Raw genomic sequence first — 22695 nt, forward strand, 5'->3', positions numbered from 1 at the left:
ACGGGCAGCGTTCTGCAGAGCTCCCTCCCTGCCCAGCCTCCTCCAGCGCTCGGCTCCGGATGCACGGCAGCATTTGCCAAAAGGGCAACACGAGGAGCAGCGGAAAGGAGCAAGGAAATGACAGAATCTCTTTAAGACAAATCTTAACCAAGGTGCAATCAATCAGGCTCAGAAATGAGCCTCTCTGTCCAGTTGTGGCCAGTACAGCTGTCGACATTACAAGTTACAGTCTAACCGGAGCAGGAAAATAGTGTTTCCACACACCAGCGGCCACGTACGGCTGGACACGGCAGGAGGCACCGACCCTGTCCTGGCATCTCTGAACCACGCCGGGATGCCCTGTCCAGACACTGCATCAGACCTCGCTCCCCAAAGGCAAAACTGGGGGACCCGTGGGGCTGGGGCTGGGCTTGAAGCCTGACGAGATGATTTAATGAATCCCTCCTGAGCTTTGGTTTTCTGAATCATCCTCGGGGCCTTGCCAGCTGTCTGAGCCGATTATGCAATGTTTGACATGGGCCTTTTCCAAACCTCATGGAAGTCAACAGGAGCCTTTCTCTTCCCCAGCCCTTTGGAGCAGGTCCTGGCCGCAGCAGCTCCCTCCTCCGCGCCAGGCACCCCTGGGTGCTGCGGGGGGTGCGGGGCTGTGCTCCCAGAGCACCTCTCCCTGCTCTGCCATGGGCTCCTCTGCAAGAGGAGCATCAGAAGGGCTGAGACAGCAAAGGCTGGGCACGGCGGCGAGGGTGGAAAGGCAGGTGGATGCCACCTCTCATCCCAAAAGCGGTATTGCTATCTTTCCTTCCTCTCCCCGCCTGCTCAGTCCCCTGGATCCTTCTCTGCAGGTCTTGCCTGGGACATCTCCCTTGCACTGGGAGCAACAAAATCACCTGCGGCTCCTTGGTCGCTGCTGTATTCACTCTGCTGTGCCGCGGCACGGACCGAGCCTGGCCCCGCCACGCTGCCCAGGGCTCCCCGCTGCACCGAGGGCACACGTGCAGGCACGGCGCGAAAGCTCCATCAGGAGCCTGTGGCAGCAGCCAAGGTTCAATTGCATCTCATAAGAACCCCAGGCTGCACCGCACGTCCCTGGGGCCAGTCCGTCGGGGACTGCCACCCTCAGTCCTGCAGGCGCCAGCGCAAAGCGCTGACAGACCTCCTATCTCAACCCCCTTATTAGCCATCGTATGCCATGAGTAATTAAGAGCTGACAGCTACAGGAGCCGTTCCTCTAGAAAAGGTGGCTGTGGGTAACGGGGAGGGCGGTGGGACAGGAGACAACAGAGCCGAGCAGAGGGGTACTGAGTACAGCAAAACCCAGGGCAGGCCCTGGTCTCCCACGCAGGCTGTTCTCAGGGAAGCAAAACATATCACGATTTGCACGGTGAGAGGTTTGGATGTCATCACCCAACCAGCCCATGGGGACTGTCCAGCCCGGCGAGGACGGTCCCTCGCACCCACTCCCTGCCCCGGGGAGCCCCGCTCACCTGGAGCTTCTGCAGCAGCACCACGTCCGCGATCTTCTCCTTGTCCTGCTTGGTTTGCTTGGCCTTCCAGTACTGCTTCTGGGCAGAGTAGCGGTTCATGGGACATACTTTGAAGAGGCAATCTGGGAGGAGAGGGAGGCAAGCATGAGGCTGCAGCAGCCACACAGTCGCCAGCCACCAGTGTGTCCCCAGCAGGGCCAACGTCACCGATGCTCCCCATCACTGGGAGATGGTCCTCCTAACCCACAACAACCCAGTCTGGGGGTCCAAGGGAGACCTGGCCAGGACTGGTGGAGGGTCACGTCACCTTGTATTAGCTGGTGGACTAGTTTCAAATCAGAGTAAATAATGAGTCCAGGAGTGACTCCACTTCTTGGACTCGCCATTAGAAGTGTTCCCATCAGAAACGGCTGTGCAATTTGGGAAGGAAAACTTCGGGGGGAGAAAAAGTACTGATGAAGCCCAGCTGCACCAAAGGAGGAGAGGATCCCGCCAGGAGGGAGGGAGGGAGGGAGGCCGGCAGGACGCGGGCGCCGTGAGACCGGGATGTGAGCAGACGTCTCCACATCTCCCTTGTCACCCTGCCCAGCGGACACCCCGAGCCAGCAGGACCGCGGGTTGCTGCCCCACGACGGCCGTGCCGTCGGGATACACCGGTTTTGCAAACAGGCTGCTGTTCTCCCGTGACTGCTCACGGGGAGCCTCAATTACCAGTGCTGGAAGCTATGAGCAACCGCTCCTAAAATCTGTATGTCAACAGCTCCATTTCGAGTCCTAAAAGCAACACTTTGGGGACCTGAAGGGCACAGGTTTGCATCCCAGCTCCCCCAAACACTTGTGGCGTATCCATGCTCTGCAGATTGCCCCAATTTGCCTGTTTCTCCCCAGGCTGCTGCAGTCAGGATGGGGAGTGGGAACTGCAGACACCCAGGTCCAGGCTTTGGGAACTGAAGCACGAGAGCAGATCTCTGGAGAAGAGGAGGCACTTACATCTCCCAAAGCCTCATTCCGGGCTGGAAGCTGCACAGGGCGAGGGCAGGAAGGGCTCTGCAGCCCAAATCGCCCTAATGAAGCCTGAAATAGCAGCCCAGAAACTTCAGACACAAAAAGAAAAAAATCACTTCCATCTCTGGCCCCGGTCCCGAGTCGCTGGCAAGCACGTATTTATTTACCTGGGAGTGACGAACAAACAAGTGCAGAGCACAGTTCTCACCGGCTCGGGCTGCTGGGAAGAGGCCAAGTTTCACATTTCGCCTTACAGGTCTATTTGCTAATGGCATATCCCGTGCCAAGGAGGCCGTGACGCCAGGCTTTTAATCGGGGACTGAGTGTAGCTGCTGCAATGCCTGGCTGCCTTCTCCCACTGCCTCCGAGCAGGGCTACAGAAGCACTTGGGCCACCTGCAGCACCTGAAATCGTTTTCATTAAATTGCTAATTAGGCTGCAAAAGGACTGGGTAGAAAGTAGAAACTAGGGGGGAGTTAAAAAAAAACAAACATCATAGCTATTAAGAGATAGGTGCAAATCAAACCCCTGGCTCCAGGCACGCCCTGCCCAGAGGGGCTGCCTGACATCCCTGTCTCAGTACTAAGCCTTGTTTTGCAAGGAGGGAAACTGAGGCACAGTCATTTGCTCACAGAAAGTCTACAGCAAAGCTTGTGTTGGAAGCCAGAGAGTTTGGCACCCAGGCCTAAGCACCGACAATTTTTTGCAGGATGGATGGTGGGTGGAAAAGAGGGAAGCCAAGGAAAGCTCCCACATCAGCACCGCTCGGTGAGAGCAACCCAGCAGAGCGATGCCCGGCCGACCTGCCACGGCCCGGCACGGCGATGCCCGGCCGACCTGCCACGGCCCGGCCTGGCGATGCCCGGCCGACCTGCCACGGCCCGGCACAGCCACGGAGGCCAAACCTCCTGCGAACCGCGGGGGGAAGCAGGGCATTTCGGGCAGCAGCACAGCCGGGGGTCTCGCTGCCCGCTCGCCTTGCAGCCACCGTGGCGCCTGCTCAGGGCAGGATTGAAGCACTTTATTTGCTTTTTTCCCCTGACGTGCCTGAACGCAGGGCTGGGAAGAGCCTTGGGGGGGAAAGAAACCACAAAAAAAAAAAAGGCAAATAACTGAGAGGTGCCAGGCGTCTCTCAGAGAGCCGAGCCCCGGTGCGATGCAGACAGCCGAGCTGCGCGTCCCTTGCCGCAGGGACAGGCTCCCGGGTGGGTTTTGGCATTTCCAAAAAGCCATTGAGACCGGACTCCGGGAGAAGGGTCCCGTTTCCTCCCCGGGAAGCCGAGCCGGGCCCCGGCGCGACCCGCGTGCGCCTCACCGCAGCGCAGGATAGGGCAGGGTCCAGCCACAGGATATGGGGACAGCAACAGCACATGAAAATCCTCTTAAGCCTCTTGCTGCTGCTGCAGGGGAAAGCAGCAGCCTGTTGTTTTTACCTCCCTCGCAGTGATAGCTATCGAGAAGGCAGACTGCTACTTTTCCGGCCATTAAAACAAGCGCCTGGATATCCTGATAGGGTTTGCATGGAGCAGGGCTGAGTCTAGACCAGACTTTTGCCTGGAAAAGAGATTCGACACCCACCCATGTCCAGGCAGGGAGACGGTGCGGCTGCTGGGACACGGCTTGCAGCGGCCACCCCGCGCCTGCTTCCAGCTCTTCCCATCCAACTCCAGGTGAAAGTCCAGCAATGTCTGGGCGTGGGACGGCTCCCCAGGCTGCACGACTCCGGGGAGCTGTTGGATGGCTCATTAATTAGCCCCACGCACAAATTAGTGGCAATGGCTCCCATGGAGAGGCAAGTCGCTGCTCGGGTGGGACCGCATGGGGAAGGGTGCTGCATGGCACTCCGCTGTGGGATGTTAAAGCCACCCTGAGAAAGGGGTGGAGGCACAAAGCAAAGTGGGGAACCAATATTTTTAACGATTTTTTTTAAAGAGAGCCTAGAATTACAGTAGCTGGGATGAAAAGAATGGCTGCCCCACACCAGTCCCCAAATCCAACAACGCAATCACCAGTTTGGGGAAATTTCACAGCTCTATGTACCCTCCCCAGCTATATGCTCCATGCACCGGGCGCTCAAACCCAACCGGGACGCTCTCTGGGACACGGCCCTTCACTGCCTTTTGCAGCATGCCGAGCACGTGGGCAGCCAGGCAGAAATCCAGCGTTTCCCAGGCGGACACAGTGCAGGGCAGAGACGCGATGCCCCGGGCTGGGCGTTTGCTCCCTGGGGAGCCCGAGGGTGGAGGGCTCCTCACCGGCCGGCCCCAGGGCTTGCAACGGGGGAAGCGGGAGGCACGATCCGCTTTTCCCAGCAGCCTGTCCTGGCTTCTCCAGACCGTTTCCACAGGCCAGGAGCCGCCCCAGCTTCCACTGACTCATCCCCTTTTCCGCCTGGACCTGGCTGCTCCTGCCTGCTCCTGCCCACTCCCGCCCGGGGCTGCCCCTTGCCCAAATGGGAAATAACGAGCGCAGCTCCGAGCCCCGGAGGAGACGAGCGGCCCAAAACGTGATGGCAGAGGACAGATCGGGATTTACCGTCTCGCCCTAAGCCCTGCCTGCCTCGTAAATGGGTGGCTTAATCCCCCGGCTCTCTCTGAGGTGCAGCCAAGCAGAGCAGATGTAATTAGTGCCGAGTGCTGACAGGCTCGCCTTAAATACTTTGCCTGTTGCCCCTCTGTCTGTCCCCTCCTGTCCCTGGCTCCTGGCATCCCTCGGGATGCATTTTGCGATGGTCAGACCCACCCTCGCAGAGGATGGTTCCCAGCCACTGCTGCTCCTTAGGGCTGGGCTACGGGGTCCTAAGGACCATCCCGCTATGGAGGTTGTTCCAACAAATGCATAAATGTCCCCAGAGGCAAACAGAGGAGGGCAACTCGTTTGGCCAAGCCACAGAAACAAGGCTATGGCGGCTGACCAAGAACCCCCCCGGGCTCCTCTGCAAAGGACAAGCAGCACCCCCCAGCCCCCGGCTAGCTGGGACAGCCGGGACCCCGGTCCCCATCCCTGGCATGGATGCTCGGGGCCAGCATCGTCCCCGAGGCTGCTCACGGCAGTGACGGAGCTGCCCCCGCCCGGCCCCAGTCTCACCTCGAAACTTCTTGGGTGGGTTGTCCAGGTCACCAGCAGCGGGCTCCACCACGCACCGATCGTCCACCAGCCTGCGCGGGGACAAAAGCGGGAGCAGGGTGTCAGCAACAACGAGACGACAGCGGGACCCGAGCGAGCAGAGCGGCTTCGCCACAAACCACAGCACTGCGAGGGCAGACACGCCACCATCACCTGGCCCCAAGAGACAACATCAAAAGCTGTGTCTCCTATTTCCCACCCGTTTGCACGCTATAAATATTTAGCATAACACTCAGTTCCTGGAGCAAGCAGCTGCTCCTGGGTGCTTGCTCAAAACACATCGGCCCTTGTTTGCCACCACTCGCCGTTTCTTTCACGTGCGTTTTTCATCCCGGTCCCTTGGGGCAAACAGCAGCAGATAGGAAACAACACTTCGTGTCGGGTCAGCCGCGCTCCTGGGCCTTTGCTCAGCGACCCATGCAGGAGGCTCTGACGCCCGCGTCCTGCCGGAGCGAATCCTGCCTTGCCCAGCTCCTGGCTGAGCCGGATCCACCCCCGGCACGGTGCACTGGCTGCGGCGTTATTTCACTGTTAATCTGGCAAAAATGTGACGAGTTCGACTTTCATTCAGTGATTCTCCTCCGGCTGGGAGCTCACCCCACCGGGACGCAGAGGGTGCAGCTGCTGCAGATGGAAGCGGCAGGGGCCCACCAAAACCAGTTATTAATTATTATCTGATCAGAGGTGGTGGCTCTGCCCATCAGATGCAAAGGGCTTTGTGTCTTCTCCCTGCCCACCTCCTTGTTTTCCCAGTGTTGAGCAAAATCCTGCAGGTTTGGCCTCAGGTGCCAAGGACCGATTTCAGGATGGATGGGATGTTGCTTTTCAAAGTTACCGAGCACAGTGAAGTATAAGCTGGCACGAGGTTCTGCTCAGCCCCCAAAGTGCGGAGGGACGAGCATTGCCCAAGGGGCTGGTGGTGCCGGGGCCACCCAGAGCTCATCAGCACGGCCCCGCGAGGCTTCCAAGGGAACTCGGAGCTCCAGCGAGACAGGCTGTACCCGCTCGCCCGCTTCCTCCCAGTCCCTGGGAAGCGATGCACCAAGAGAAACTACGCTCCTGCCCCGGGCGAGGAAGTGAGAAGCGTGTCCCCACCTGCGGAGGCTGAATTCAGGCAACCGGTGAGCGTGCGAGTGGATGCAGGAATGCACCCACGTCGCCATCGCAGGCGGGAGCGTCCATCGCAGGGGCAGCTCTGTCCCTGCGACAGGAGGGAAGACGCAGCCTGGAGAAATGAGGCACATGCATGTGGCACGGCAGCAAAGGGCACGGCGGAGCCCGTCCTGCCCCCTCCGCTCCCCAAGGGACTCTCAAGCCCCCCAACAAACCAAACAGCCAAAACGTTGCTGGGGATGGACATGCTGCGCTGGAAAGAGTTGGCAAAAGCGACAGATACCCCGTTCGCAGATCCAGCCTCCTTCCCCCAGACCAGCCGCTCCCTGGAGGAGGGGAAAATTCCTTTCAATGGCTCGGCAGAGAGGAATTTGGCCTCCACGCTGACCGACTGGGACCCCGGGGACCCCAGCACTGCTGCGTCCTTGGCAGCGGGGGCGAGGGCTGGCCGGGTGCTCTGAACACCCAGCGCCGCTACCGCCCTGCCACCAGCCCCTGCTCTCTTTAAAGCTCCCCAGGGCTGGGGGAGGTTAACGTTAGATTTCAAATAAAGACAGGAAAGCAATTTCTCTAACGCTTTTGGTGGCAGCAGAAGCTTAAAAACAATTAGCAAAGAGCTAGAAGATTGTAAAAAAAATCCCAAACCCACAAGGTTCCTGTAACCGCACGGTGCGCTGGTTGCCGGACAGGGCTGCCTTGGCTTTGCAAACACTGGTGGTCAGCAGCGCGGGGGGTTGTGGGCTCCTGACCGGGGGCTGCCCAAACACAACGCCTTTTCCATCGGCCATGACGGCAGGGAAGGAGTCGGGCGCGTTCCCAAGCTCCTGCGGCGCACGGAGCCTCGGGAGGGCAGGGAAAGAGGTAAAGAGGGGAAAAACCAGAAGAGCAGAAGCAGCTGCGGAGAGGGGCTGTATCACACGTCTCACCTCGCAGGAGACATGCAAAGCCTCAGCCCAGCCCCGGTGCCACGCGTAGGCAGTTTTGGTTTCTATTACTATTATTTTGATTGGGGACAGGGAGGAACAAACACTTTCAAGGAGCCTGGGAGTGAAGACCACCGAGAGCTGAGCTCCGACCAACCCACGGGTCAGGCTCCTGGAGTGAAGGCACATGCCCAGCTCTCTTCAGTGCCTATAAAAGCAGAGGGCCCAATCCATCTGTGTGCTTTAAAAAATAAAACCCCTCCACTGCCATGGCTCGGGGTCTCCGAGGAAGCGCCTGCCCTGCCTGGCCCATTTTCAGTGCCAAAGCAAACAGCACAGGAGCCTCCCACCCACACTGCCCTGCCTGCAGCATTCGCCTGCCGCTTCCCCGTGCCCGGCATTACTGCTCCACCAGGCAGGATTAGAGATAGTGACCTGCCAGGCTGGAAGTCTTAATTAGTTAATGATATCAAGGCAGTTGCAGCATCTTTAATCCTAGGATTACATGCTCTGCAAGAATGCAAAGTGTTATTTTTTTTAAATTGATACTCTGGACTAACATTTTTCAGTTAAAAATTGCTGAAAATAAAAGGATTCTGACAGGGTGGACATGAGTCACCTGGGCGACTGCTGGGGCCAGGACACGCTTCCACTAATAACCGGCATTACCGCAGCGGGATGGGGCAAATCGAAGCTCCCTCGGCTATTACAGCAGCAGGGACGCGCGGGCGCTCGCTGCCACGCCGAGCTGCGGCGAGGATGCCGGGCACGTGGAGGGCGACTTTCATTTCTCAGGTGTTAATGAGAAAATGGGATGTAGGTGTCCGAGCACCTGGAGGAAGATCCTGAGCAGAGCGGCAGGCTGGATGCTCTGATGAAAACTTCACGCTTTGCCTTCTCAAGTTCCCCCCAGGGAGCACGAGGGACCGGATCCTGTGCACCGACGAGCCTGCTGCCCGCAGCCCAGCAAAGCGCGGGCGAGTATCTGGTTAGCTTTAAGCCGTGCAAGTCATCGCCGGGGTTCCAGTGGGGCTTTCTGAGTGCTTTAAAATATCGAGCACAAAGTGATTCCCTGGCCTGGGGCCAGCGCGCTTGGCCTCGTGCAAGGCAGAGCCTTCGTCGGAGGTCAGGGGAAAAGCAGCTCGTCCGGCGCTGCAATCCGCGGCGGTCGGACACCCCGAGCCTCCCCGGGGACAGCGGCCGGCTGGGGCTGACGTGGAGGCGCCGCTCCCGCAACGGGAGCCTGGCCTGGGGAAGAGGAGGGAGTCTTCCCTGGCCACGATGCCGAGGGGAGCGCCGGCACGCCGCGGTCCAGGGGTGCGCGGGGAAGGAGTGCTCTGAGAGAAGGGGAGCCTCAACCCAGGCAAAAGCCCACCAACCCCTGGAGGTGAGGAAGAGGATGAGGAGGAGGAGAGCTCGCTGTTGGGCATGGGACCAGGTCAGCCCCTCTGGCTCAGGGTGCAGGATGGGCACTGAGCCCACAGGAAGGAATAAAAATAAAGTGAGTGAACACAGGGCAGCCACAAAAATGCAGCTTTTCCCCCGCTGTCCCAGTGCCGGGAGGAGGAAGCCGCTCTTGGCCTCGCGTGCTTCTCCGCCCCGCAGAGACGAGTTCGTCCTGACCCGGCAGAGCTGGAGTTACCCTTTAACCAGCTGCTTTTCCCTGAACTGCTCCACCCTGCAAATCCACCTGCAATCACAATTACAGCTATCAAAGGTGTTATTTCACCTTAAACTGCCGTTCAGGCAGGTTTGCCACTGGCCCTTCCCCTCTGCAAGCCCACAGCGCCGGTCCCCGAGCCCCTGGCGGGTGCTGGGAGCCCCGGGGATGGCGGGGACGGGGCAGCACATCCCCCTGCCAAGCACAGGCACCTGCAGTGCATTTCTGCTCCTCTCTGGCTCTGGCCATTTGGTGCTGGCTTATCAGGGACACCAGATAAGATGGGGACACTCATGACAGCGGTGTCTCCCAGGGCTCGCAGCATCACCCCATCCATCATGCTGGAGCAGGAACCAAATCAAGGACTCCAAGCTCCTTTCCCTGCTTGGCCACCGGTTTGCTTTGCCTGGATGATCCCCACAGGACATCCCACATCAGCGGCTGTTCCCCCCATCCCAGACGCAGTCCCAAACGTTCCCTCTCCCCAGGCACAGATCTCCCAGGAGTTACCAGCCACAGGCCCTAAGCAGCAGAGCAGCTGCACATACGAGCTCCCCGTGGTGCGGTGCCATGCTCTGGCGAAGCTGCTGCTCAGTGCCAACCCCACATCCTTGACCCGTGCGGCTGCTTTTGTCCCAAACTGTTTCAAGCTGCCATTTCCTCAGACACCTTTAAGTTGCAGGAGCAAAGCCACAGCGAAGTTGAGCAGCTCTGCAGAGCCCTTCCCCACCTCCCGGCTGGGAGAAGGCACGAATCGAGCCAAGAGGGAAGACCAAACCACCCTCGGGTCCCTGCATCTCACAAACTTCTCCTGGGCACCTTCCCATGTCCCCAAAACCACTTGTGGCATCTCCAGTGCACCCATCCCGCCCCCCATCTCCCCCAAGGGACCGTGTCGCTGCCAGGGCGCCGAGCAGCACAGCCGCGGGATGCGACCAGCAGCGCGGCTGCCCTCAGCCCCGTTCCCCCGACACCTCAGGGCGCTGCTGCTTTCCAGCGGCCAGCTCTCGCCCTGCCTTCCCGTGCGACTTCTTAGGCAACCTCCTCCTTTTGGGCTGTCTTTAGCATTTTAGCTAGTTTGGGTATTTTGGCTCAGTGTTCCCCCACCTAGCCCAGCACATGAGCACACAGGATTACTCCCCACCCTTCGGCGGGATGTTTTTCCTCCTTAAGAGCAAACACCCACTGCCGAGAGGGTGCGCGGGAGGAATGGTTTGTGCCTGGCGGCCTTCGACAGTGCAACTGGGGGGACTGGGAGCAGAGGAGGCTCAGCGGGGGGCTGTGAGACTCCCCTCACCTCCGCCACCAACCCCCTCCATCATCCTCAGCAAGTTCCCTGTACAAAAGGAGGAAAGCACTTCAAAAAAATAAAATAAATAGAATAAAATAAAATAAAATAATAAATTGGGACTTAGTGTTAATAAGGGGCCTGATTCTGCTTCCTTGCTGCTGTTCAAGGCACCCCGCTGGCCGTGGGACACCTGTCTGACGAGGGAAGTTCAGAGCTGTCCGAGTGGCCGGTCCAGCCCCCAGGGACCCCCATGCACCCGGCTCAAGGTGAAGCTCCTGCTTTCGTGGCGGAGCTGCTAAGAGCCTGGCAAGCTCCTGCAAACGATGGCACCCGGTCCCTCTGAAGGCAAGGGCGGTGAGAGCAGCCAGTGCCCCGTGCGCTGGCTCAGTCCTGGACGAGACCCTTCCTGGCCCGCGTCCCTGCGGACCAGGGCAGGGCTTCACCCTGTCACTGGAGCGGCAGCGCTCCCAGACCCGCTGCTTCTGGGCCAGACACCACCAGGGACAAAGCACTGGGGTTAATGGCTTTAACGCGAAGTGCGAGCAGCAGCAGAGCCAGGCAGGAGGAAGCATCCCCCGCAGGCGCCTGTCTCCTTCCCCGCGCTCTTGGCAGAGCCCCTTCCCCGTCCTCAGCCTCTCCAGGTATTTTGCAAGCGCGGCCGCAGAGGAGCTCGCCGCAAGCTGCTCCAAACTCCACTGCGCCTCTCGCCAGTGGTGCATCCCGAGCACAGACGGACAGAGCCCTTTGTGTCCCGCAGCACTGCCTGTAAGCACCACCGGGTTGGTGTTGAGTTGACGTTCACACCCGCATCAGCCAGGACACCCCGGAGACCCCAGCAGCGCTCTCAGGAGGAGCTCGCTGCCCTGCCGGGATGCTGGCACAGGGATGTCACAGCACCGGGGTACATCCCTTAATGTGACGCTTGTGACCAGCACCTGGAGACGCTCCATATCATCCCACATAAACAGAGGATCCCACTGCAGACCCTCAGCGATCCCACACCCAAAACCACCCCTCCTGCCCACCGTGAGGAAGGACGGAGGGAATGCTTCTGGCAGGGTGCTCAGCCGCGCACACAGCGCCCGGCATGGGGCTGGCAGAGCTATTTCCCTTGCAAATGAGCTAAATAAGGTGCCAAGCTGTGGCAGGAGGGATAGGGAGAAGCACTCTCAGTGAGTCACCCAGTCCCTTATCGCAGGAGTGATTTAAGGTGTGGTTGGGTCTCCCAGGTCGCCAGGCGTAAAAAAAACAATTTCAGAGGGCGGGAAACAACCCGGAGAAAGCAGAACCTCGGGAAAGTGGGACTGCCCAGCAAAAGCCACATTGGGGCCTGGGAGAAGAGGCTCTCCAAGCAAGCCCCGCTTTTCAGATGCTTATAAGTAAGTCTAGAGAAGGACCCGGCAAAAAGGGGGACGTGGGAGCCAGAGCTGCAAAGGGATCAGAGCTCCAGAGAGTCCAAACACCTCTTATTCCAGCTCCCGGTGAGCCACTGGGATGGGCTGCGTGGGCTAATAACCAGTGTCGGGTCCCAGCAGAGCCTCCTCCGGACCTGATTTCACAGACAGGCTGGAAGCATGCTCAGCACTGAGCTGCCGAGGCTGCAGCCCCTGCCCTGGGACACTGGCAGAGCGGGCCAGGCACGAGACCTCTCCAAAAAGGACCTTGGGGACATCCTCCCACCCGTCCAGGGAGGGCTGGGCGCAGCCAGGCTGCACGCTGCATGTGCAGGACCATCTGCCCAACACCGTGTAGTTGCATGGACAGGGATTTTGTGCCCAGGTCTGCACCCAGTTGCACCCAGCAGCCCGTTTCTGGGCAGCATGCCGCAGCCAGTTGGAGGAAGGCTTTGGTGGGCATTAACCCAGAGGCTGCACGTGCCCAGCGGTGGGTGCACGAACACGTGTAGGCGAAGGTATGTACGTCTCCGGTTATACATAGGCATGTGGGAGCAAGTGCATTCATCGCAGATTATAGAGCCGGGCAGCTCCTGCCCCAGGAATCCCATCCAAGTCAGCATTCCTGGCTGAGCTCAGCCTCTCCTACATGCAGCGTGGGGCAGGCGCGCTGGCACAGACCCACGTCCGCCCGCTTGGGGCTGCAGGCAAGATTTGGGTCCCTGCTTCGGGGAAAAAGCCCACCCGTGCCCGGGGGCATCCAACAGCCCCGCCAGAGCCCTCACCACGGCGGGGACACAGCCTCTCCCTGTGCCGCAGGGCAAACGCTCCGGCGGGATGGGGCAGCCAGCGGATGGAGAAGGGCATCTCTGAAGGTCTTGGCCTGGCTTTGCCCGGGTGCTGCTTTAGCAGCACCGCTGGCTTGCACGGAAAGAGTGTGGACAGTGTCAACTGCTCTCCGCTCATGTCCCCAGGTCGGGCTGCGAGAACCCCTCGCCCATGCTGACACGTCCAGGGGGCTGCACGAAGTTGGCTCAGCCTGGACCCGGCAGTGCCCTCATCCCCCCAGCCCTGAGCAGCACTTGGTGGCCACGGGCACCCGCGTCTTGGTGACCCTGCAGTGATTCCCGCTGACCACCGGGTCTGTGGGACCCCAAAGGGGACAGCGAGAGCCATCGCTGCCTGTCCCAGGGGACGGCAGCCTCCAGCCACAGCGGACAGGGCTGGAGGGACCGCGGCTGCCCGAGCCATCCCGCTCGGCCACACACCCAGCCCCCTCCTAACCCCACCAACCCCTCACGCTGCTTAAGCCCGTTTCATCTCCCCCAGCCCCTCACGGCGGGGAAAGAGCTTCTGGCCCCGGCTGCGGAGCGGGTGGGCTGCCGGGTCCCTCCAGGGCCGCATCCTGCCCCTGGCAGCGACTGGAGCCGGAGGGGAGCCCGGAGGCACACAGCCTCCCCTCCCCAGCACCCGCACCCATCCTTGCTGCAGCACCCCGACCTCCCCGGCCGCTTTTCCCGCCGGGCTGGGGCTCCGGCCCCGCACCACCGTCCCGTCCCGTCCCGTCCCGCCCCGCCACGGTGGCGGGCTGCCCCGGGACGCGGCTGGCCGGGCACGGCAGGGTCTCACTCACCCCAAAGTGCTGATGAAGCCATTGACGGAGCCCTCGGCGTACAGGGAGACGATGTCCCCGATGTGCAGGAAACTTGACATCTCGGTCATGGTTGCCCTCGGCTCGGCGCGGCGCCGCTTCGCCTCGAAGTCCCCTCCCCGTGCCCAAATCCACGGCGGGGCGAGCGGCGCGGGGGGCCCTGCTGCGGGGGTGGCCGCAGCCCCGCTCCCTGCCCGCGGCCGGAGCCCCGCGCACGGCTCCTACATGTGCCGTGCGGGCAAGGGCCGGGGCGCCGGCAGCCGGCGTGCGGCGAGGAGGAGGAGGCGGCGCGGGGGGATGAAGCTCCGCTCGAGGTTTGCACGAGAGCTGCCCGCTGCCCGCGCCCCGCCGCCGCACGGGTTTGTACCTGCAGCCAATGGAGAGCGACCAGGAAGTCCCGCTCCGCGCAGCATGCAAATGTTTTTGGCCTGGGAGGGGAACCGGAGCCGCCGGGGGGGGGGGATGCCCAAAAGGAGGCCCCACCCCCGCTCCCGCCTCCGCCCCGGGGGGGCCGCGCACCCCTGCCCCCGAGCGGCCCCCCCCCGGCCGGGGTGCCCGCCCCGTCGGGGTCCCCGCAGCTTGCTCCCCTCGCCTGGGAAGGCACCGGGCGCTTTCTGGGAGCCACGGGGGTGGCGGGCGGTCCCCCCGCGGCGCCCGGGCCCAGCCACGCTCGGGGTCCGCCAGCCGAAGCGAGCGGCCGCTGCAGCTGGGCTGTACCCCCCCCCCCGAGCCCCCTCCCGGGCGTTGGCAGAGGGAAACTGAGGCCCCCGGCCCCTGCAAGCAGCCCCCGGCCCACCCAGCCGCTCTCCTGCCACCCCAGGTCCTGCTCTCGCCCTTGCTCTGTGCTTTGCAGCGGGATCAGGCACCAGGAGCCGCAGCCCTCCGTCCCTGTCCCCGCTCCTGCACCCCGAGGGCCGCCCCGGGCCAGCGCTTCCCCCGGCCCGGGGATCCCGCACCACCTGCGGCCAGGCCAGGCGAGGAGCGGGCGGCTCTCGCTGGCTTGTTCTGCCCCAGGCCAGCACTGGTGGCTTCCTGCAGCCCAGCTGCCTCCTGCCAGCGTGCCGCTCCCCAGCTGGACCAGTTCGTACCCGCTTCACCTCTCGCCACCTCTGTCCCCCTCCCGCCCCATCGCCCAAACCCTCCCCTCCTCAGTGCACGAGCTTTCCCCCTGCACCCCCAAACCGGGGTGACGCTCCAGCCACCAGCCCCGGCCAACGCGATGGTGCCACAGGGCTCCCCCAGCACCCAACCCGCCCAGCACCACCAGGAGCTGCGAGCAGGAAGGACCCCCCCCCCCCCCCCCCCCAAGCCCACCCGGTCCCTGCAGCCCATAAGGAGCCTTTCTGCAGCCAACCCCACTCCGCAGGGCTGGGCGAGCAGTGTTGTAGCACTGGCGGAAAAGGACCACGTCCTCAGAGCATCTTCTGGACAGCACGAGCGCCCTAGTTCCTCACTTTAATTAAAACTTGCCTGCTGTAAAAACAATATCAGAAGGAAAAAAAAAAAAAAAGCATGATGCTTTTCTCGTTTATTTCCCTCCTGTCCTCTTTTCTCGCAAACAAACACACAGGTTTCAGGAATATAAACCTTGCCCTAAATAATGAATTTTTTTTTCCACTAGGAAACGGACAGGTCCCCTGGCAGGACAAAGGGAAAAAAATTAGTGCAATTCCTCCGGGGGAGATGCGAATTCAGGTCCATCAGGATTAGCTGCGTTTTCAGCACAGGACAAATTTAGAAGCCTTTATCTCAGGGCAACAGAGGGGGAAAAGAGAAGATCATAAGAAAAAAAACTTGCTGCTGTTAAAAGCAAATGAAGGTTTCACAACAGGAGCTCAAAGAAAGCCCCCAAGGAGTCAAAGACCAAAACTTTGTGCACAGATCAGCCACTTTGATCTAAGGCACAAGCAGCCTCTCAGCCGAGGGGCACCGCAGCGTGCCCATGCTGGTGCCCACACCGCTCCCACCGGCCTCGCTGGGCACGGCCGGGCCAGACACCACCTCTCCCAGCCTGGCCCAAACTGGGCTCCCCACGCACCCGTCCTCCCTCGTCCCCCAGGAACGGCTCATGTTTGCAGAGCACTTGGCAGTAAAAATCATTTGGAAGTGCGAAAAACCCCATCGCACTAAACAAACAGGCGTCGGGCCTGGTTTCTCCCACCCGGGAGAACGGGGAGCAGCAAGACAAAGCCCCTGGAAGCCTCCTTCCCGTCCCACGGCAGGAGGCAGCCTCCTGCCTGCCCTCGGGGTGGTGGACACCGCGTCCAGCCCGTGCTCGGGGCTGAACGTCCCAGCTCAGCTCAGTTCTCACATGGGGAATCCAAAATGTTTCAGGGGTGCACCCCTGCCTGCCCTGCTCCCTGGGGATGGTGGCACCACGTCTCCATGTCTCCAAATCCTCCCTGGATGGAGCTGAGATGGACGAAACCCTCCGCATCCTCCAGCCCCTGGCCGAGCGGCTGGAACACGACTGCTCTGTCCCTGTGGTGGGCACGAATAGGGACCCCCGGCATCTGCCACCCGAGCTGTGCCAGCACACAGGCAGCAGCACGGACCGGTGGCTTCTGGGAGAAAAAAAAGTGCATTTCTCCTGCGGCTCCATCGCTCTCCGCTGCCCTCGGTGTAGCTCTGACCACACTGAGCCATCACACTGCCCACCCTGCGTGTCCTGACTCTGCACAGGTCTCTGGGCTGCTCCCAGCCCACAGGGACATTTTATGCTCAGGCTCAGACCTCAAAATACTGTGAGGCGCTGCAAAGAGTCTGCAGCCCTCAGGTGAGCGGGCAGCCCCGGCCGTGGGGATGCTCACAGGCGCACGCAGCGGGGCGGCCACCTCGCTGTGCCAGCGCTCGCTCCCCCAGGCCCCGGGGAGATAGAGGAGTTAAAAATAAGAGCGTTTCCTTCCTTACCCCCTACTTTAAGCCATGTGATAAATAAAAACTGGGAGTTTCTGCCTCCCGGAGAGGAAGCGGCTGCGGAGAGGCAGCCGGTGAGTCAGTCCAGCAGCAGTCATCCCCATCCCTAAGGCACAGCCTCCATCTCTGGTGGGGTCAGAGCCACATTCCTTTCACATGTTGAAATTGCTCCTTTGCGGGCAGCTGCTCAAACTGCAGGGCCACCTCCCTTCCCCGGTCCCCCAGCCCTGTCCGCAGGATGCTCCTTTGGGAAAAGCTCCCCTCTACCTGCACGCCCTTCCACGACGGCCCTTGGCAGCGAGCGCTCACCGACGTGGGATGGCGTTGGCTTCCCAACCATGCCACAACCCTCCGACAGGTCAGCCAGGATCGTAGCCCCCCAGGGCTGGACAGGAGGCCACCTGGAGCCCAAGTTTGTCCAGGCGCTTTGGGAACAAATATAGCACTGATAGAGAGGATGGTGAGCAGGGATGCTGGCTGGGGAGGCAGATGGGTTAGCGGTACCCGAGCAGCATCCCTGCACTCTGCCAGGTCCCCATCTGGCTTTTGCATGGGTCTCCTCGGGCAGCCAAAATCAAGGCCGGGAACTCAAGGGTGAAGCCACTTGGAAGAAGAAAGCGAAAAACAACTGTAGCCTCCTTTGTTCGAGGAGGAGGAAGGGAGACACTCGGTCCCTTGTGTGCGAGCAGAGCAGGGAGCAGGAAGGCTCTGCTGACAGATGCGCATAAGAGGGGGATTCTTCGGCCAGGAGGCGAGTTTGCCCCCTCGTCTCGCTGGCTCCGGGTGCGCCCTGACCCCGCTGCTGCCCACGGGTGCAACACAAAGGCTGTGCGGGCTCTGTATGGCGCCTTTCACACTGCTGCACCATCCTCCCGCCCCAGCCACCCCGCAGAGAGCTGCAGCTTTGGGCCAGGACCGACCCCAGGCTACAGCTGTCAAAAAAAATGGGGTTGTTTCAACCTTGTTTCTCTTTCTGGGTGAGGATTTCAGAGCCCAGAGTAACTACCGCTGAAAAAAATTTGCTCCTTTGGTGCAGAAGATGCTATGTGCATCTGCAGTGATGAGGGTTAGACCCCAAAACTGATTTGCTTGAGCTACAAACCCAAACCTCCTCCCCAGCAGCCCTTTGAAAGGCGACCCAAGGTCTGCCAGGGCAGGGCTGAAACCCCCTCGGGTGACTTCATTAACCGAGGAGACAAGGGCCGGTTCCCTCCTGCCTGTCCCATCTGTGCCTCCGCTCACGCCTGGCCGTCTCCGACTGTGGCTGTGCCAACGGTCTCACGGGAGCAGCCACGCTCCCCCAAAATAGCTCTCAGACTGGATGACTTTGGCCCACATCCTCAAAGGTATTGAGGCTCCGGGTTACCTCGGAGAACCTGAGCCTCCGTCCCCGCAGGGGTGGCAGGAGATGGCCTGGGAAGGAGAAGACACTGGTGCACATGTGGACCCCTCGGACCGACCCTCACTGTGCACAGGAGGGTGCCCACACACTGGTCTCACCTCGAGAAGACAAAGAGGAGGAGGCCATAGGAAAATAGGGCAAAATAGAGCAATTCCTCCAGTCCCACCCTTGCTCCTTGCCCACCCTCCTGCCCCCATGCCCAAGCCCGCGGGTGGGTGCATCCCGCCCCGAGGATGGGCAGGGTGAGCAGCGGGAGCCGAGAAGAGGGGGAGGACCCCCCGCTCCCGCCCGCCCGCCCTCCCCGAGAAGGGTTAAGCGACGCTCGCATCGAAGACACTTTGTACTTGGATTTAAAAATACAGCCAATGCCCCGGTGGCTCAGCTCCGTGCAAGTTGCAGGTATATTTCCACACTTGAGCCAATAACCTTCCCCGAGGGAAATTTAGGCTTTTTATGATTAAAAGGGGAAAAAATAATAGTGGGGAATTAAATATAGTACAGAACGAGAGAACAATTAGCAGTTGCCGTTAGCGACACCAGGCCAAGTTTGGGACAAACGCCGCAGTTGTCTGGAGAACAGCAGGGCTGGGGACAGGCACCGGCGCGGGCGGGTGACACGGGAATCAGCCGGGTGCTCGGGGCAGGGAGCGACTCTGGGTCCTCGGCAGATGGCCCTCGGGAGCCCGCGCCCGGCACAGCCCAGACCCACGCGAGCAGCCTGTCGGGACTGGCCACACCTCATGGGCATGATTTTTCTCTACCTTCACTTTATCAAAAGCAAATGGAAGTGTTTGCACAGGCTTGTAGCTTCCCTAATAAGCAAACAGGTTAATTGTGGGGTAAAGCAGGGGCTGGGACTGCCAGCCGTAGCCTTGCCATGGGCCAGGATGGCAGCCAGCAGCAGGGGCAGAGCAAGCGAGGGAAGAGCCCCGTTCCCCATCCCTTCTGGTGCGTTGCCCAAGAGATCTTGCATTGCACAACCCTCCCTGGCCCCGCGGCTGGCCATCCGCTGCCCCGCGCATTGCCGACTGCCCGTGTGCCGCTACCATCCAAACTCCTCCACAGTTGCACAAGCATTTTGCTCCAAATCAGCTGATTTGTTGCCCACTACAGTCATGCCCATGTGAGGGCATCACTAATAGCTTTGCTGGCTCATCTCCGAGGGCACACACTAATTTACATTCCAGGCCAAGCCTCCCGTTATTTCCCCAAGCCCTCCTGGCTCCTGCACATCAGGGCAGGGACACGGACTGGACTGCCTCGCACGGTCCCCATCAGTGGGCAGGTTTTCAAGAGCAGCCAGCAGCTCCAGAGCAACCCTGAGCACTGCTGGAATCAGATCACACCAGTGTCTCAGCCCCTGAAGAAATCCAGAGGGATCCGCTGCAAACCAGGCTCCAGCACAGAGGAGCCAGCAGCACAGCCTCTTCTTTCAATAGCTCTTTTGGAGATGGATTACCACGCCAAGCAGCATTTCCTCTGCCTCCAAGCGGGCCACGCAGGCCCTCTTGCCTGGCTTGCGGTCAACACGCAGCGATGAATGAACAACACATCTTATCGGAGAGTGGACGGAAAATGCACTCCAGCTACAGCCCGGGACGGGCACGCTGCCCACCTCCGCGTGCTGCCGGCAGCAGGATGGGCTCCAGCTCCATCCCGCCGCCCCCGAGCTAGGGACCGGGATGCTCAGGGTGCACGAGTGCACACAGTCCAGCTCCTCTTGGGGTGGGCCTGGTCTGAAGGGCGCAGGGACATGTGGGCACGTCACGGAGAGAAGGGACAGAGCGCAGAGGGGCTGGCTTCCCACTGCAGACCTGTCCTTCCCTGGCCTCCATTTCTCCCTGTAAAGTTTCATATAAAATGGCTGATCTGAGGTTCTTCCCTCCTCCCTGGCTTTTTGAGACAAGTCAGTGCCAATCAGCCTAATTACAGTCTTCGCTGAGATAACCACATGCTTTCCTGCTGAATGACAGGCTGGGTTACCATGTGGCTCAGGGCCAGGACCAGCTGCCTCCCCGTCTGGGCCAGGCCACCGCCTCCGTCACACTGGTCACGTCCCCGAGGGATGGTGGGGACAAGCAGACGCTGCTCCCCTTCAGCGAGGGCGTGCTGAGAACGGGAGCGTGCAGGCAGCCCGGCCGCCGCAGCCCGCGCTTGCCGTTGGTTTTATGGGCGCCCTTAATGTGACACTGAAAGGAAACGGGCGGCGAGCGCGGCCGAGCTGCTGCATGGGTGTTACGGCTCCGAGATCAAAGGAGATGCTCGGGGCGAGCTGGGCGATGCTGCAGCGCAGGCAGCTGGGCGCCCCACGGGAGGGGGGGGGTCCCACGCTGTGCTGTACCCCCACCCCAGCACTGGGAGCGAGGCGTGCCCCGGCACCCAGCACAGCCGGCTGGCACCTCAAATTGGGGACCGGCTACAGCGCAGGACGCTGGGAGAGCTTCTGTGCGTGCAGCACGGCAAGGGCTGGCTCTGCAAGTGGGGTCCCCCTGCGCTGCTGGGGGGCTCCCCGCTGGGTCAGAGCACCCCATCACGGGGGGGACACGGGGACCCCAGCCACGGGCTCTGTGCGGGGAGGCGAGCGTGGGGAGCAGGGGGCTGCATGCGAACAGAGCAAAACCCGGCCCGGGGCAGCAGAAAACCCGCAGCAGGAGCACGGGAGGGGACCGGCTGCCGGGACCGGGCGGACGGGGACGCCCTCAGAGGCAGCCAGCACCCAAGTTACCAGCCCGGGCTGCAAAACGCATTTTTGCTTTCATCCCAGGGGAGCTCTGCGCTCCCTCCCTCTGCTCTCAGACAAGCCCGGTGCAGGACGGGGAGCAGCTCTGCAGGCTGACACCGCTCTCGCATGCGCCCCGCTGCAGCAAATCCCAAAGGCACCGGCTGCTGAGCAAAGCCCCCGGGGTGAGTACTCACGGTGCAGGACCCGCCGTGGTCAGGCAGCACAGAGCCCACCGGCCCCAGAGCTGCACCGGCCCAGGCTGCCAGGAGGAAATTCCCACCCCCAGTCCCATGGGAAATACCCCCCCCCCCCGGCTCCCTCCCCTTTAAAGGCTCCCCATCCACCGCTGCAATTAAAGGGCCAGGGTGGGCTCCCTTGGGTGTTGCTGGACCAGAGAATCGGGCCCTCAGCTTCTTCCTGCTTAAAATTGGCTCAGCGAAGAGAGAAGGGAAAGATGGGGCGTGCAGCAGCGGCGCCTCGTCAGACACGTGTCCAGCCTCATGGGACGGATGTCCCAGGTGAGGGACATCCTTGCTCCCAAACCCATCTCATCGTGCTGGACGGTGAAGAGCGGCTGGATGCAAACCCCAGCAGCAATCATCAGCTTTGCGGTGGACAAACCCGCGCAGTGGGGCCACAAGCTGCTGGGGAGGAAACGGCCCCGGCAGCACCGGGAGGACTGATAATAACCGGCCTGAGATCTGATTTCAAGGGACCGGCCGCATCCAGTTCTGAGAAGAACGCTTGCTGGGTGTGATCAAGGGAGCGCCGGGCTCAGCAAGGGCAGGAGAAAGTTGGCTGCTCTGCCGGCTTCTAGCCCGGCCCGGCCGCATGCATCGGTCCAGCCCGAGCTCCCGCAGCAGGATACGTGCAGAAGCAGCGCTGAGGGACCCAGACGCCCTTGCGTCCCGGAGATCGGCGCGCACCTCCTCGGGATGAGTCACGCTGTGCCAGGGCGGTTCGTTAGGCAGCTTCCACCAGCACAGAGGAATGCATTGAACAAAGACCCAAAATCCCTGTTTGTTGTAGAGGGAAGAGTTAGTCATGCTTGTGCTCCACGCTGCTGAGTCACCCAGCAGCCACGGGGCCATGGGATAAGGGACGGGAGAGGGTGGGAGCGACTGTTTGCTGACTTCACACGTAAATCGATCAGGAGGTTGTGACGATGCCATAAACCAAGACAGTCACAAGCTGAGAGGGAAGAGGGAGAGCTGGGCAGAGTTTATAGCTGTTAAAGAAAAGAAAAAAGGAACCATAGAGGTATTTTATTTGCAGGACCAGAACTGGCTTTAAAAATTATAGGTAACATAATATTGCATTTTATATACCACCAACAGACCCGAAAGCTCTTTCATATGCTGCGGCAGACGCAGCTCCTTCCTGCCTGATTCAGAGCAGCTGCTGGGCCACGATTTCTGAAGGCATCAGCATCTCGGCTGGGGCTGGGGACGGGCAGCGGGAGCTGCGCAGCTGATGAAACCCACCCGGGCTGGCCGGGAGCAATGCTGGGTAGCGCGGCTCAGGAACGGCCCGCGCAGAGGCAGGATGCAATCGCCGTGCTGGACTTTTAAATTGGGACACAAAGCATGTTCGTGCTTGTAAAGCGGAGTTTTCTTTATCATGGATGCTAGCTTGACATCTAGCATTTAATTTTAACACCAAAGGCTCGAGTCTCCAATGACTGATGTTTCCTTTGATCAAAATCACGGCTCTGGCGAGCAAGATGCGCCGGCGCTGCTGGGAGGGTGAGCAGCACGCAGCCGCTTCGCAGCGCCTGGCCCCGGCCCCGCGCGGGACGCGCTCGCTGGAAATGCTGCATTGGGGTTCTCCGGTGGGCTCGGGCCATCGCTTGTTGTTCCTTGTCCCGGCTAGGAGCGACCCTGGGGCTCTGCCGGCAGCCTGCTGGGGTTTCCCCGGGTCTCTGCGGCTTTCTGCCATTGCACAAGCCCAAGGCATCCCTCTGGGAGGGCTATGGGTGGGTGCAAACAGAAAACAGGCGTATCTGTAG

General features: G+C 60.9%; 1 protein-coding gene across 2 annotated transcripts in view; it reads right to left on the reverse strand.

Moving 5' to 3' along the window:
* Positions 1 to 13851, reverse strand: part of ITPR3 (inositol 1,4,5-trisphosphate receptor type 3) — a 42836-nt gene extending 28985 nt beyond the window's left edge. For both annotated transcript variants that reach the window (XR_014230156.1, XM_082329977.1), the window contains exons 1-3: positions 13630 to 13851; positions 5577 to 5647; positions 1485 to 1606 (exon numbers count right to left, since the gene is read on the reverse strand). Coding sequence is in view for 1 of the 2 variants with exons in the window: in XM_082329977.1 (XP_082186103.1) it covers positions 1485 to 1606; positions 5577 to 5647; positions 13630 to 13718 (282 nt within the window). In the remaining variant the exon portion in view is untranslated. The remainder of the gene's footprint in view (positions 1 to 1484; positions 1607 to 5576; positions 5648 to 13629) is intronic.
* Between the last annotated feature and the right edge of the window lie 8844 nt (positions 13852 to 22695).

This window comes from Platalea leucorodia, assembly GCF_965183815.1.
Source record: "Platalea leucorodia genome assembly, chromosome: 19".
In the NCBI taxonomy this organism is placed as follows: Eukaryota; Metazoa; Chordata; class Aves; order Pelecaniformes; family Threskiornithidae; genus Platalea; species Platalea leucorodia.